Here is a 15,826-nt window from a genome sequence, read left to right as displayed (position 1 = left end):
CCACCTTTCTTTGGCACTGCTACCTGGATAATGTAAACTGCCTTTAAGCAACTGTTTATATCCTCTCTGAAGGGTACAATACCCAAACAGGTTACTCACATAATCCCCTCAGTCACTATACGATTTCACACTTCAGTGTTTCATGTTTAGCATAGTGAATTATAGTTCCTTGAGTAAATATGAGTCATGTTGTGTTGTGAAGCATTTTGTTTTTTCTCTCAATTTAGCAAATTCTAAAATATTCCCTTTTGCAGGCACCTGTGGGGTTTAGTGATATTGCTGGCAATTGTGACAGCATTAGTGTCAGTGGTTACAGTTCTTCAACTGACAATTCTGGCCAGTGATCGAGGTCTATCAGTGGATCAAGCTTTAGTCTCTTTCAGGTATACCCATTTGTTCATAATTGTCTTATTGTATATGTGAAGTATGAATGAGAGACTCAGTGGATGCCGGTTATTAAATTTTACTCTATTTTTCTCGTCTGTAAAATATCTTATTCATTATCTATACATTTATTTGGTAATGCTGTTCATATTATTTGTTAAATACAATATATCAATTGGTTTTTTTTTTTATAAAAAAAGATTGTCTCTTGACTTTTTTAATATCAGTGTACTTGTAGTTCTGGTTCTAGTGAAACCTCTACATAATGGACTTCTCTCTGTTTGATGGGGTTTTCACATCTAACAAAGCCTCGATATAACGGACTATCATCTCTATATATTTCATTAGATGGATGTTTCACTGTATCGTTGTCTCTCCTGTCTTAGGGGTAGACTCTTGTCCCAAGTGTACCATAAACCTATATTCACCCTTTGTATGGCTATTCTTCGTACACTTCCACTCTCCTAACTTCTAAATGTAAAGTCTAATTAGGTGCATTTTTTTCTAATGTGCATTTCTTGTAAATATTAAAAATTTTATTGCATGGCATTATCCATAAGTAAATAACTTTAGCATATTTACAATGAAAGAAATAATACTGACAGTCAACTGTTTGTACTCTTCCAGTGGGACCTTTTGTATGATTCATTTTACATACAGCCTGGCATTGGTCAGTGGACACTCATAAGTTTACTCATCAAGGATGGGAGTTGCAGCCTGGGCTAAACTTGGACACAGTTACTGTATTTATTCAAAGAATTTGTAAACCTCTCCCATTGCAAACCTAACTCTTAAAAAGGCCTTAAGGGGTGGAAATTTACCACTTATTGTTGAAAGCTTGTGCATGTAAATTTTACATGTCCATTATTTGCCAAACTGGATTTCCAGCACCAGGCTTCAGTCCAGCTGTCTCCTTGCTAAAAGTAGGTTACTCCCTGGATAGCATCCCTTCTTAACAGAGCTAAGTTGTGCTTATAACTTGTACTGTATTTAGCAGTTGAAGCTTTATACAACTATACCATACAACCTTCTTTTTATAGTAAGGTAAAGTTCAACCAGTGGTGGTTTTTGGCACTATCTATACACGTGTGACCAAGGGTAACTCCTAGACTCAAAATATAACTAACTCAACTCATTGTCTGGGATCGTATTTTGTTAACTAGTATCTTATCTGTAGGATAAAAACAGGGTTATCAGAAGCCCTATTAAGAGAATCCTCCCAATAACAAGCAGATTTTACTCAGTCTTTTGTTTACCTTTGTATAATGCCCTCACTGTTGAGGGCAGTGAATTATCCTGTAATTGGCGACCTGTGGTGTAATGGTCAGCATTCTCGCCTCGCAAGAGAGTGAAACCGGGTTAGATCCCCGGGCAGGGTGAAATTATGGGCAAGTTTCTTTACGCCATTTGCCTTTGTCTACCCAGCAGTAATTGGTACCTGGATGTTAATCGATTTGCAGATCGTATTCCAGGGTTAATGGTTAGCCAGTGCAGTTGGCGAGTTGTCCGGTCTTCTTGGACTATTCCTTGAGACTAGGTCATGCAACTCATTAACTCAGGGTGTTGTTGTTGTGTTGGCGACAGCTTCTACACCTCAAACAAATTCACGCCTAGGTGGCCCTTGGGCCAGCCATCCTCGTTACACGATGGGCAACCATTATCACCATTAGATCAGTGGTCCATAATATGTTCTATGGGCGCGAACTACAGGTTGGGGACCGCTGCTGTAGATTATCATTCCAGTGAACCAAAACCCAAATAGCTTTCAAAATGACCATTGAACCAAGAACTGATAGCATTGGTTCAACACTAATACAATGAGTAAGAAGTTACCATACAATAGTTTACACAGATCCACAAGGCAGTGTAACCTGTTGTTATAGTAGATAAGTCAACTCCTCTGTATAAGGCAGGTTTTGCCAGGGGCTGTTTTAGTAGGTGCCCTCTTGTTTGTCTCGTACCCTAAGCTATAAAATGGGATTTCATGCTACAGTCCTTCATCCAAGGCATTAACAAATATGTCATGAAAACTTTAATTATGTACACTCGTCATTAAATAGTTTTAAATTGTCTTCAAAATTATATTATTAATAATTATTGACATACATATTTCATCATCTGTATTTTTTATCATGTTATAGGGTACTGAATTATTCTGAATGAATAGTTTCTTCATTAGTGTTCCATTTCTACAAGTTTTTATTGTGTTTGTAGTGATATAGTTGTGCAATGTGCTTATATATTGTGCAAAAGTAGGGTTTTTTTAATTTTGCCACTAATTAGCTTATGTACTTATACAGTTGTCTTTATAACTGTTAGAGTATTGTTATATATATAACATATTAGGCACAATTTGAAAGTGATTTTCTATGAACAGAAATGAGTCCAATGATACAACCCCTGAAGAGGCAGTTGGTATTAGCACTGGAGCAGCAGTCATTACAGCCTCCCATTTAATTGGTGTGGTCACCTTTCCCTTCGTGTGGCTGAGACAGCTGGTGTCAACTCTCATCTTCATAGGTGAGGTTTTGCTATATCAATGATGCTGGTAATTAATAATAATATAAGGAAGATAGAGCGCATAGTAGAGTTTACAATTGACTAGGCAGGTACCATATATAAATTATGCAATTATACAGTTCAACATGAATATAGATAATGTAGGTATACACTGTATGTAGGCCATGGGAGTACTGTATTCTGTACAGTTTCCTAAATGCCTAGACAGTGCAGGTATACAACAGTGATAGTAAAAAAGGCAATTTGACCAAGGATAGCTGGCAAAGGTTATTTATCATCGTGAAAAATTGATTAAAACTTAGTAAGTCCTCGCTTAACGTCGTCCCGCTTAACGTTGTTTCGGTACTACGTCGCTGAACTTTAGAGACCAAAATTTCGTTTAATGTCCCAGTGATCCAATACTACGTCGTTTTGTGTCGTCACAGACTACTTTCTACATCGCATCACCCGTGCTACGCTCTCACGGCTTTGTGCGCTGCCCTCATTCGTGGAACGTCACAGCGTCCCTAAGCGACGCCAAGTCAGTCTCTGTTACGACTTCACATCATTCGTGTGTGCTTAAGTGTTTTTGCTCTAAAACTGTACTCTAACCATTCAAAATGACTTCCAAGCACCCATCAAGTGCTACTGATGCTAGTGTAGTGAACAGGCAATGTAAGACCATTACCCTGGCTACGAAAATGGATGTATTAACCCGATTTGAAAAAGGGAAATGTGCTGTGGACATAGCCGCTGTGCTTGGTCTAACCCCCTCAATGGTGCGTACTATCCGGACCAACGCTGACAAGATTATGGTTAGTGCTGGAAGTGGTTCTTCTCTGAGTGCTACTGAGACGACTCGTACTAGAAGCACTGTGATAGAGAAGGTGGAAAAGATGCAGGCAATGTGGATGGAGAACCAGAATCAACGCATTGCCCCTGTGAGCCTTATGGTTATCCAGCATAAGGCCAGATCCTTGTTTGACGACATGAAGGAAACAGAGGGTGAAGGATCGAAGGAAGAGACCTTTGCGGCCAGCCGAGGCTGGTTTCAACGATTTAAGCGTCGGTATAACTTCCACAACATAAAGATGACTGGTGAAGCTGCCAGTTCAGATACGGTTGCTGCCGAGGCATTCCCGCCAACAACGGAGGAGGAGCAAGCAGCGGTGGAGGAACCCCAGTCAGCTCAGGAAGGAGGAGGAGGCGGCAGCTGCAGAGTCTCAGTGACTCCCCACCCTCCTCCTCTCCCGCCCTCCTCCGTTCCCACCCTCCTCCTACGCTCCAAACATCATCATCCTTCGCTCCACTACTCACCACACACTCACTCTACCACCTCCGCCTATCAGTGAGTACTAATACAAACTTAGTACCGTAGTTCTATATACTATTTTCTACAGAATTGACAATGATTTTCTGTACCTTGTAATGTTTTTCATGGGGCAAAGGGAGGCTCAGGAATGTAACTCCCATATTTTATCTATTTCTTTTGGGGAAAATTTATCCACTTAACGATGTTTCGCATAACGTCTCGTTTTCAGGAACGTAACCCCGACGTTAAGCGAGGACGCACTGTACCAATAAAAAATAATGAACACTTGTTCCTCTGAACTTAAGTGAACCTACTTAATATTGTACCCAAACTTTCCTGATCTTTACCCTCTTAAAGTGTCAGATTATTGTAATAAGAGTGTGTTGGAAGCTCCAGACCAATGCTTGTTATAGATATAGCATTCTGTATTCTAATATAATGGAAGTTGCCAGCTTGTAAGGAGACAAACTTGAGAAATGCCATATTGTCTATCTGCAATTTGGCAGGAAACTGAATAGGGTAGGAACATGAAGTTCCTTTGATGGCTAAAGCTGTGTTCCAAGTCCTTAAGTTAATGGATAACCTTTCATCCTCACTGGACTTTTAGTCAACTGCAGATTCTCAGAATTTATTGATCCAGAAGCAAATGGATGAAAAGTGCTACTTGTAGCTGTTTTCCAGTACAGTATCTGTGAAGGTGCACAGAAAAGGTATTGTATACAGTAATGTATAGTGCCTGGGATCTCACAGCCTACATGCTGTGACCTTTAGATCTAAGTCTATCCATCTATCTGTCAACCTTATTCTATTTTCACTCATATAGGCTCAGGAGCCAGTGTGTCAAAGCTCAAAAAAATATTCATGCTCAATGACAAAATTTTGATTGAACCCACTTAATGAAAACTGAGTATTGTTGCAGGACTTTGGTGTAGTGGAGTGACAACAGGGACTGTGTGTGTCCACACACTGATAGCAGCACTGAGAGATGCACGTGACTGCCTACCCCGACCCACTGTGGCATTAATGTTATTACCACTGTTATTAGCTGCTGCCACACCCTCAGTTACTAAGGTAACTTCATCAGTCTTATCAGTATGAGATCTCACATTAACTGCTAATTTGTCCCATTCATGTCTGTAGTTTAGACTTACCATTTGACCACCAGATAACCAGCCAGACTTCTCCTTATGAATACTGTGTGTTTTGTCCTTAGAAACTGTCTTGAAGTATTTCTAAATTAGCTGATTGTTGCTGCCATGTGACTGAGAGACTCATATAGTTTATTACATTTTTTTTAGTGCTGTCATTATAAGAAAATCCAGTAACTTGGTCCATCATAGCTTGTAGTATAGTATTTTTTTACTCATAGAATCTGTCATACCAGAATGAAGTGAACTGTTGTTCTTGTAGAGTAGAGACTACCATTGTGTGAATATGGTCAGTATTAATTTGTAGATCTTTGAGTTTGTTCTTTGGTATGCATATTATATTGTTGTAACATAGGAAAATGATTTACATATTAGATACATTTATTAATACAGTATGTTGTTTGTTTGTTTAGATAGATATTGTGACTAAAGTGTAGGATAAAACTGACATTAATGGGTTGAACACAGGGTGGAGCCGCAGTTGTGGCCCTGCTGGACGGCGATGTATTGACCCCTGTGGTGTTGTGGCCACCTTTTACACTTACTCTTGCCATTACTGCCATTTATGGTGAGTACCTGCCATCATGGCTATCACACTTGTAACATTTGGAACCACATTGTGTCCTTTCAGTACATAGGATCATACTGTTTGTTACCACAGGGTGTATGATGGTGAAAGAGTTATTGATTATGAAAATTTTACAATGTGTGGAAATCTTGAGCCAAAATTAACTTTGTTTCAGTCTGCATGCGTTGAAATACTGTACTTGGGTTTCTTCCTTTTCTTATGAGCATTACTCCACTTACTTTACCTTTAAATCATTTGTTCATCCCTTTATTTTCATCATAACCATTACTGATTGCCTCAAGTCAATATGAGGAGTTTCTGAAAATGTGGAACTGTATTTATAACTCAATAAGCCCATAAATAATCTCTGTGGTGAATGTTGATGGATTTGTGTTTATTAAAAAGCATGTCAGTCTCCATCATTTTTAGGCCACACTTTAAGGGGGTATTTTTTGCTTGAGAAGGTTTTTTCATTCATTTGTGGGTAAAGTATCATGTCTATTGCTTTTAATTTCTTCATAACCCTCATTTCTCTTCCTAACTTGGACTGTGTTTGTGATAATAGTGGTACAATACTGTATTAGGCTTTGCTCTCACCACTGTAACCTGAGGCTTTACTCTTGCCACTGTAACCTGAGGCTTTACTCTTGCCACTGTAACCTGAGACTTTACTCTTGCCACTGTAACCTGAGGCTTTACTCTTGCCACTGTAACCTGAGACTTTACTCTTGCCACTGTAACCTGAGACTTTACTCTTGCCACTGTAACCTGAGACTTTACTCTTGCCACTGTAACCTGAGGCTTTTCACTCACTACTGTAACCTGAGGCTTTACTGTCACTACTGTAACCTGAGGCTTTACTCTCACCACTGTAACCTGAGGCTTTACTCTCACCACTGTAACCTGAGACTTTACTCTTGCCACTGTAACCTGAGGCTTTACTCTTACTACTGTAACCTGAGGCTTTACTCTCACCACTGTAACCTGAGGCTTTACTCTCACCACTGTAACCTGAGGCTTTACTCTCACCTATGTAACCTGGGGCTTTACTCTCACCACTGTCACCTGTATTTGACCCCTGCTTAGGTCAGGTATGAGGAGGGTGTTGTCCAGTGTGACCCTCCTGACACCCCTGGTTTCCTCCTGAACTCTTGAAGATAAAGTTTAAGGACAAAAATAGTGAGATGCTCCTAAACATGCAATCATCTGTAATAGTACCTTACTGTGAAAAGATTCTTCAACAGATCATTTAACACCTGTTTAATTTGAATTGGAACGATTTAAAATTGCATGAATAACTTATGATAAGCACCCAAAGATATCCAGGTATAGTATAGTAATACCTGGTGTAGAGCAGCCCCATTTGTGTTTTTTAATTATAACTCTTTTGGCCCTGGATACCCACCATCTGGATATTCACAATTTACTACAAATTAAATTGTAAAATAAATTTAAATTAGTTTTTATAGGTAAACAAAAGCTGAAAAATAAAATAAGGTAATCTTATAAATAACAGGCATAAAATTATACTATGTCTTTGTTTATGTTTGATATCTGGAATGTTCCCAATGTGTATTACAGTATATATAATTTAATTGGAGAAAAACATTACTCATTGTTCTCTCCTTATGAGACTTATTTTTGGACATTTTACATAAACTATCAATTAAGAGGTTCTGTGAATAATAATTCTGTGACTGAAATGTGATTACACAACTTGGGAAGCCTGGTTATGTGTACTGCACTTATGTGTATAAGTGTATGTGGGTGGCTCTGGCCGACTGTAAAAACATACATGCCTCTCAATTTTCTTAATGCGTTTTTTTTATTGTAACATCTTGTTGTAGGGCTACATTTAATTATTGTAGGTAAAAGAAAACAATATCTCATAATGACAAATTTGAGGCTCTAGATGTGAGCTGATCACTTGTGCCTGGCAGTACATTTGCATGAGAAACAGTGTACTGCCATTACTCACTTTACCTGCAACCACCACTACCACCAACACCTGTAACCACCATGTTTTTAATGAAAACTGTTGGTGCACACAGTGATCATAAGTCAATAATAAACAAATAAAGTGTGTTGGTGTACAGCAGTATTGCGTGTATGTGTATCTCACTACTATCTCATGGGTTTGAGCCCTTGCCTGGGACACACATGGTACCCAGTCAAACATTACAGGTTTCCTCAGGGTACTCTATTTTCCTCATGTATTAACACTGGGCAATAAAAACATTACAAAGAACAGATCATCTGGCCAAATGGTTAGTAAACTTATAAGAGGTTAAATTATAAATTAAGAAAAAAAATACTGTACTGTACTGCAATGGAGAACACTGTAATTATTGAGAAATTGAGCCACACACACTTGCACAACTTCTTTGAGCTTCTGTTTTACTTCTTAAATAATGAAATAAAGAAAACATCATTGCATTCATACTTGGAATGAAAAAATAAATGCAGTCTATTTTGAAGTTGAGAGTTCCCAGAAAGTGAGTTAAATGAGTTTGTTGGCATTACATTCCATAAACTTCTAATGAGTTGACATTTGCCAGAAGTAGCGAGATGGAAAGCTAGGTTGAAGGATGCACTAGAAGTGTTGAGGTTGAACATCTTGGAAGCAGCAGTATGCATGGCATTAAATAGAGATGCTGCTGAGACCTTATTGTTGAAATACCATAGCAGAACACATAAATTTCAGTAGTAAGAATGAATGAATAGCAGCAAATGAAGAGAGAATCTGTGTCATATGTTTGGTGTTGGTTCAGCTGACTGCATTATATTTGAGAAAAAAGCTAGAAAGAGTAAAAAAAAAATTATGATATTTGATTTATGTTCTGTACACGATTTTTTTTTAATGAAGCACAGATAGGCAGATTTAGATACGTATGTTAATATGTGATTTGTTATGTGCATAAAGGTGATTCAAAATTTTGCAAAAGTCATCATCATTTGTACTCTATTCATCACTGTCCTCTAATTGTCACTTAATTAAGAAAATTATTATCTTTCAGGGATCCATAAAGTTCGCAAGGACTTTACATTCATGTTGGAGGCCACCGTCAGCTGGCTGTGGATTCCTGTTTGGGGCGTTTTTATCCCACTTTCCCTTTTGGTTAGTACTGTACTCTTTACTCTGCATCACTTACTTCAAAGCTTCATGTTTAAGCAATTGATATAACCTGACATCAGTCTAAGGAGACCCACAGAGTCCTACAGGCTCTGACCCAGGCTAGATCCCAAATCACTGATGGCAGGAACTAATATTGTATGATTAGTTAATTTCTTCCATCACAATCATCACTGATAGAGAGGGAGATTAGAAGCAACAGTTTTCTTGAAGGGCTAAAAGGTGAGTGGATCCTGGTGCTACAGCAACATTCATATGCAAACCTTCCCATGACTGCCATCAGGTACCTGGGATTTTCAGTACCATCCTTAAGTTCATCCATCTCCCTGCTAAACACAGATCATGTTATTGACAGTTATGATTCTTAACACTGTTAAGTTGTGCTTACAGTTTATGTTGCACTTAGGGATATGTTCAGGTTTGCCACAATGCTCTTGTGCTATTTATATAGTAAAGTGGATTCCAGCCTTCCTTGGATTTTGATTGTAAGAGTTATTTCAGTTATGTTGATGATCCAATTGTTTTGTTTATTTTGCAATTGTTTATGGTGCCAATTATGTCCATACACTCATAACCCATAACCAAAGTTAGCTCCCAGCCCCTTCAGTGTAAGTTGCTCTGCATATCCCTCACGATATGTTTTGTTAACCAAATGGTCATCTGGTCAACCTGGGAATTCTCTTCTGAGGAATTTCAGTGTAAGTCCAGGGCTTATGTTGGACAAGGCTATATTTCAAAAATGTTTAATATTTCAGGGTGTTGTAATATGGGCTAGTGTTTTGGATGGACAAGCAGTGGCAGTTACTGATGGCCCAGGGTGGAGGACAGCCTTGGTGTGGGGGCTGCGGGCACTGGTCTTGCTGCCTGTTCCCATCACTGCCATTTATGTGGTTAAATCCCAGCTGGCATATGGTGTTATAGATGTAAGTATTTGTTTGTTTTTTAGAAACCCAGTGCTGCTTGGTCTGTTGTTTGTTATTTATATGACAGTACTGTATATATTGTTTACATTTTTAATAATAAATACATGAAAAATGGGCAGAAATTCAGAACAATTGATGTTCTATATTGTAACTTTGCATGCACAAAATGGATCAGAGTTTATTAATGGTTGTATCTGCTATGTGCACACACAGAAAGTGGCCTCCTCACTGCAGTCATCACGAGAGTGGGGTGACTGGGGACCTCAGGACCCAATAGAACACCACAACTGGAGGAGATGGCGAGAGGATGAAACCCGACCCATCACGTCCCTCAAGCGCCGCTTTGCAAACCGGCCTCTCACATACACTCATTCCACACTGAGTAGTGAATCTTCATCCACACTCACAAGACTCAGGAATAAATATCAGAGGAATGGCACAGCTAGCATCCTCTGACCACCTCATGATATGGTAGTTAAGGCCATTCTGACCTACTTACCCTCAGTCATCTGTACTTTTTTCTAATGTACTTATTTTCATTAAGTGATTACAATTCATTTGTTCCTCAGTCAGTCATATTTTTGTGTTTCTGGGAAGTGTGTCTCCCAACACACTACTGTACTCATTTTGTTCATTGTTTTTCTTATTTTAAGGGAACCCGTGTTCTGACTTTGGTTTGCTTGTTTGTACATTTGTTATTTGTGTATGTTTGTATATATTATGCTGTGAATAGTTGTGTTTTTATACTGTATTTTATGAAAAATATGCATTATATATAATTATATTAATTTAAAATATTGATGAATGTAAAGTTGAACCATCTGGTCATTAGCTAGGTATAAGTATCTACACACACACACACACACACACACAAAGAACGATTCTAACTGAAGATGAAGAAATTTTTATCAATTTTAAAAAGCAGTGCAGTAAGGTAGGCTATATAAGATTTGTCTCATATCATTTTAATAAAAGTAAAGAAGACTATGATGTCCTATTGGGTAACAAGATAAAAGCTAAGGAAACATCATAGTCAGTAACACTGGACTCCCAGGCCAAGAGACAGATTTAGTCATGTGGTGAGTTGTGACCCGACAACAGGCCATAGCTTGTTAGGTTATTTTGTGTAGGAAATTACATTCACAACTTTGGTCTATGACTTTGGAATTCATCATAGCACAGAACTATTGAATCTTCCTAAAAACAGATGTACCAGTAGTTCCCCTGTTGGGTCATTTAGATAATATCTATGACATCTGATCTTTAGGTTTTCATATATGTAATATTCTTTAACACATGTGCGAGAGTCTCGAAGACACCAGTATTTGGAAATGATACAGGGAGGTGCCACCAGAGGTCAGGACACATAGGTCAATAGATACCAATATTGTACCAACTCATGGGTCTAGTACTTGTTCTATTGGACCATGAGTAGACCAGTCAAGAGTCAAGTGTGTAGCCCAACTGACAGGCTGCTAGTATACCAGTAGATTATGCCATGTGGGGGAAGATGTTTCATAATGCAGGCACAAGTCCAGAAAACTGTGAAGGCAAACTTTTCGGAGTGAGAATTGTGAACTCTTGGAACCGATGGCACCAATGGCACCAAGTCTGAGCTGGTTCAAGACCAGACTTGACCAACACTGGAGCAGGCTTAGATATATTCAGGAGCCAGTGCATGGCCAGTATTTGCCATCAGAGATGTGGCCGACCGCTAAGTGGCTAACGAGCCAATCAGTGGCGAAGAAGATAAAAGTAGAAAATATCAATTATCTAGCAAGTTTGGAATAAAAATAAATAAAACAGGTTCAGGAATTTTCAGAATTTTGGAAATAATTGTCTTAGAAATTATAAAAATAGTGAATTGAATAAAGTGTAGGAAAATAAGCTGAAGGTTAGAGGATGTGGTCCTCAGATGACTAGAATGATGTACTGTATATACACTTTTTTATTATCGTACTAAAATTATAATTATAAATTCTTACAATAATTTCAGAAAATGAGTTACATAACTGTTAATTTAAGAGCTGTATTTATAAAAAGGTACTGATGTCTAGATATTGCGGGAGTTAATTTTGACCATTCGAGGTACGTACTACAGTATTCTGTATATTGCTTATCTCACTACAGAAACTTCTTGTAGGTTCCCCTTGCAATGTGACAGACTTCATAGAAGCCAAGTGTACCTCCTCTCTTCTATGAGAGGAAGCGTTGAACACTGTCAGAGATTCCAGGCTTACCTCCTCTCCTAGAGGAAGGATGGAGGGTTCGATAAGGGTGTAGCCTCCATGCATACCTCTCACACAACCAGATCACTGATCTACTTCACATAGAGATGCTCTCTGATACTTGTATCAGCATCTTAGTATTGTTCAATGATAGAAAAAAAAATTATAACTGCTGTTTTCATTCATTTAAAAAAGCATGTGATAAAAAGTTTTATATCTTCAAAATGCACCAGTATAATGTAATCACAATGTAAATCACTATACTGTAAACACCAAAGTGTGGGTTTTGTCTGACCAGATATAGTTTGTACAGGTTTAGTTCGAGCCTCACACACAACTGCATCACGGTTAATGTTGACTGTTTCCTTACATTCCTGGTTTCATCACAACTGAGTTGTATACAACTAACCTGCACTTAGGTTAAAATGGCTGGAATCTGGAGATTTTCAAATCCTGGAGAGACAGATAATTGACACACTACAATACCTTACTTACTTACTTTTATCCTCTTCACCACTGATCGGCTCGTGTACAGATATAAATATTTTACAATTGCAAAATAATAGAAGCCAGTCAACACTAATTTACATTTAAAATTACAATAGACACTCGAAGGGATAGTTCAGAATGTTCCAAAATACAAAAATTAGTCTCAAGTAATATCATTCGTGGAAAGTTACTGCATACAGTACTGTACAATTCTTAACTCTGCTTATGGGAAACTGTACACACAACATAAATGATGAACTTTACAGAAATTGGGTGATGTTTAGTGTTGATGACAAATACTATACTTACTTGTATCCCTTGTTGCTGATGTTCTCTTGGATGAGAGAATTTTTATGATAACATTTACTGTATACTACTGTAATATGACTAAAAAGTTATCATAAAAAAGTATTTTGTTATGCTGTCTTAATTATTACCAAGTTTATTTGGTATTTACTTTTATAACTATTGGTTAAACACATTCACTATCTTATTAGTAAAAAAAAAATGTATTGATTTTGACTACTTTGGATCTGATTCATTTAACTGTTTTAAAAATTATTTAATGACAATGTTCTAAACACCCTTGCTAATTATGATCACCTTTGAATACAGGTTTATTTATACTGGAAATACATGATGTCTTTGAAACCGAGAAGCCACTACCTCCAGTACATCATAATGTAACACTGATACAGCAGTTTGTTAATCCCTTGAAGAAACAGTGATGCTCAGCAGGATCAGACATACATATAGATACATGCTACAATTTACTATACAATCACTTTGTCTTGTGTTCCGTGTATGTTGTGTTTTTTCTTTCTTTTATGGTTGCAATTTCTGATTTATGTATTTTCAAAGTATGGAATGATGAAAGCGCAATTTGTATTTTTGTATTATTGATTCTCCTGTTGCTTAAAATACTGATATGAAGATATAGCAATAGGTCAGTGAGTAAGAAACAGAAGGAGTACATGAAGTAGGGTTTATGCAGGGACTCGGGCCTTATTGGAAGTGGACTCCTGATTACCACCCAAGCTACTGTAGTTTAAATGTTTATACCTGCTTTATGAGTAATTGTACTCATATTTGTAAACATGTATGAAATCAAGCCTTTTGCAGTGCCAATTACTTAATTACTGAAAGTATAAAACAATGTAATGATGACCATTTAGCCAGCCTCAAGGAGAAATGTAACCTCTTATCCTTAAGCTGCCCAGTTTAAGATTCATTTGCTGTAACAAAGGTCTTGACTACAGTACTTGAGAATTTAATAAATGCCTTGTGTTGCACTATATTGTACTGCACTTACACTCACTTTTGTGTGTTAGTGCTCATACTGGTAGTTAGACAGTTTCAAGTAATTTTTTTGCAGTAATCTAGCACAGGCTGTTTAAGGCTAGGAATACAGTAATAATGAATATAGTTTATGTTGACATATTAAGCAAACTTTCCCTATAATTCCCTAAGGTTGTTAAGTTTCCTTTTACATATTTGGCTAATAACTATGTAAAGATCTTATCGTGACTAATGTTTGTAGAAATAATTTGTAAACTAAGGAGAACAAAGTTGTATCCAAAATGGGATGGGCCAAGTTGATAAATATAATTTACTCTTAAGAAAAAATCAAAACAAAGTACAATTAATGAAGAAACAAGTCCAGTGAAAAATGGTTCATTTTTAATCAAGAAAACAAGTGTATAAGTTTATAAACATTTATTGATGAAAAAAATGAACTACAGTACCCTGTACTATATTTATCAGTCTACAAGATTTATTTTCACATAATGTGCTCAACACAGTTTAACCATAAGTCCTATCCATTCACAGTCCTGTTATCTGTTCTGTGCAACAACAGTCAATCAAAATGGTTTAATGGAAAACCTTAATGTAAGATGTATGCCTTTTAATATGAAAAATGCAGTGTTTACTCTTTTATCACTTTAATAATGACACCCGGTTGATATCTTGAGGGTATTTTTTAAAGTAATTACCTACTGTTGCCTCCTCCAGTTTGTGCATCTGTAGTAAGTTATCTTTGCTGTCTCATGTAGGACTTTTTACTGCATCTGTGATTTACTTACCTGATCATCTACATTGCTATCCTGGTTCTTTAATAAACATAGCTATGTGAATTTTTGTCACTGCTTAACTTTCAGATTTTGGTGATAAAGAATATTACAGAAAGATGATTCAGACATCAAGAAATTTATTTGTTATTGGATGTTTTAAGATTTTATGTGGATCTTTATATTGCTGAAGTATCTATAGTTTTTGTGTGTGTGGGGCGATTGGCTCTACTGTACTTATACATGCAGAGGCCATGCCTCCTTTTAATTATGTGCACAAGCTTGTGGGAATTGAATTAACTTTGAGCTGGCTAGCAAACATGTAGAAACATTCAGTAGGTGTTTCACAGTATCCAGTTAAGTCTAAGTACATGCAGGTGTCAGTAAATGTTTACACAAGTTTTTCCCTGTGTTATTCTACTTAAAATGTGAGATAAGTACACACAATGATGGTGGTGATGAGTGTATGGGTCATCTGGAAGTTGATATAAAATTTAGATTTGACTATTTTGGTAAAACAAATTCATTTTCACAAATTTATTTGCTGTCATATTCAGTGAAATATGTAAACTGTAGAATGTATCGCTAATGAAATTAATATAATAAGTAATTCATGATTGAAAACTTTACAATAAACTGTTGTATAAGATGAAAATTACAACAGATGTAAACATACACATGAGAGTCAGCACATTACCATGGCAAAGAAGTTCAGTACAGTATGGCATTCAATTGCTGGGTATATATACTGTAGTAAATTTCTTCATTAGCCTTCTTGTGTATTACCAATGTAGGTAAGGTTTTATTACCTAAATGAAATCAGACTGTACAAAATTGCACAATTTGACAGTTAAGGTGGCAGTTGTTGAGAGACAAGTGCTTGACTGTACAGTATTCCCTCACTTGAATGCACACTAGAAGTGATACAGAGGGTAACAACTTGTGTTGCTATCTTAATCCAAGAGAATGTTGTGTGTCTCTTTGTGTAGCTGGCTTATACTCAGAGGCAGTGACAGGTACAACTGTATCTACTATGTACTATAAGTTTTTGTATGTGGTATGTAAAACCATAT

General features: G+C 37.1%; 1 protein-coding gene across 5 annotated transcripts in view; it reads left to right on the top strand.

Moving 5' to 3' along the window:
• Positions 1-14,656, top strand: part of LOC121861306 — a 115,769-nt gene extending 101,113 nt beyond the window's left edge. For all 5 annotated transcript variants that reach the window (XM_042358953.1, XM_042358952.1, XM_042358950.1 and 2 more), the window contains 7 exons: positions 255-383; positions 2,762-2,904; positions 5,115-5,266; positions 5,812-5,911; positions 8,929-9,029; positions 9,800-9,967; positions 10,181-14,656. In XM_042358953.1, coding sequence (XP_042214887.1) covers positions 255-383; positions 2,762-2,904; positions 5,115-5,266; positions 5,812-5,911; positions 8,929-9,029; positions 9,800-9,967; positions 10,181-10,423 — 1,036 coding nt within the window. In that variant the 3' untranslated portion in view covers positions 10,424-14,656. The remainder of the gene's footprint in view (positions 1-254; positions 384-2,761; positions 2,905-5,114; positions 5,267-5,811; positions 5,912-8,928; positions 9,030-9,799; positions 9,968-10,180) is intronic.
• The last annotated feature ends 1,170 nt before the right edge of the window (positions 14,657-15,826 follow it).

The sequence above is a fragment of the Homarus americanus genome, unplaced genomic scaffold (genome assembly GCF_018991925.1).
Source record: "Homarus americanus isolate GMGI-L3 unplaced genomic scaffold, GMGI_Hamer_2.0 scaffold44003, whole genome shotgun sequence".
In the NCBI taxonomy this organism is placed as follows: domain Eukaryota; kingdom Metazoa; phylum Arthropoda; class Malacostraca; order Decapoda; family Nephropidae; genus Homarus; species Homarus americanus.
This window is presented reverse-complemented; position numbering and strand designations above follow the sequence as displayed.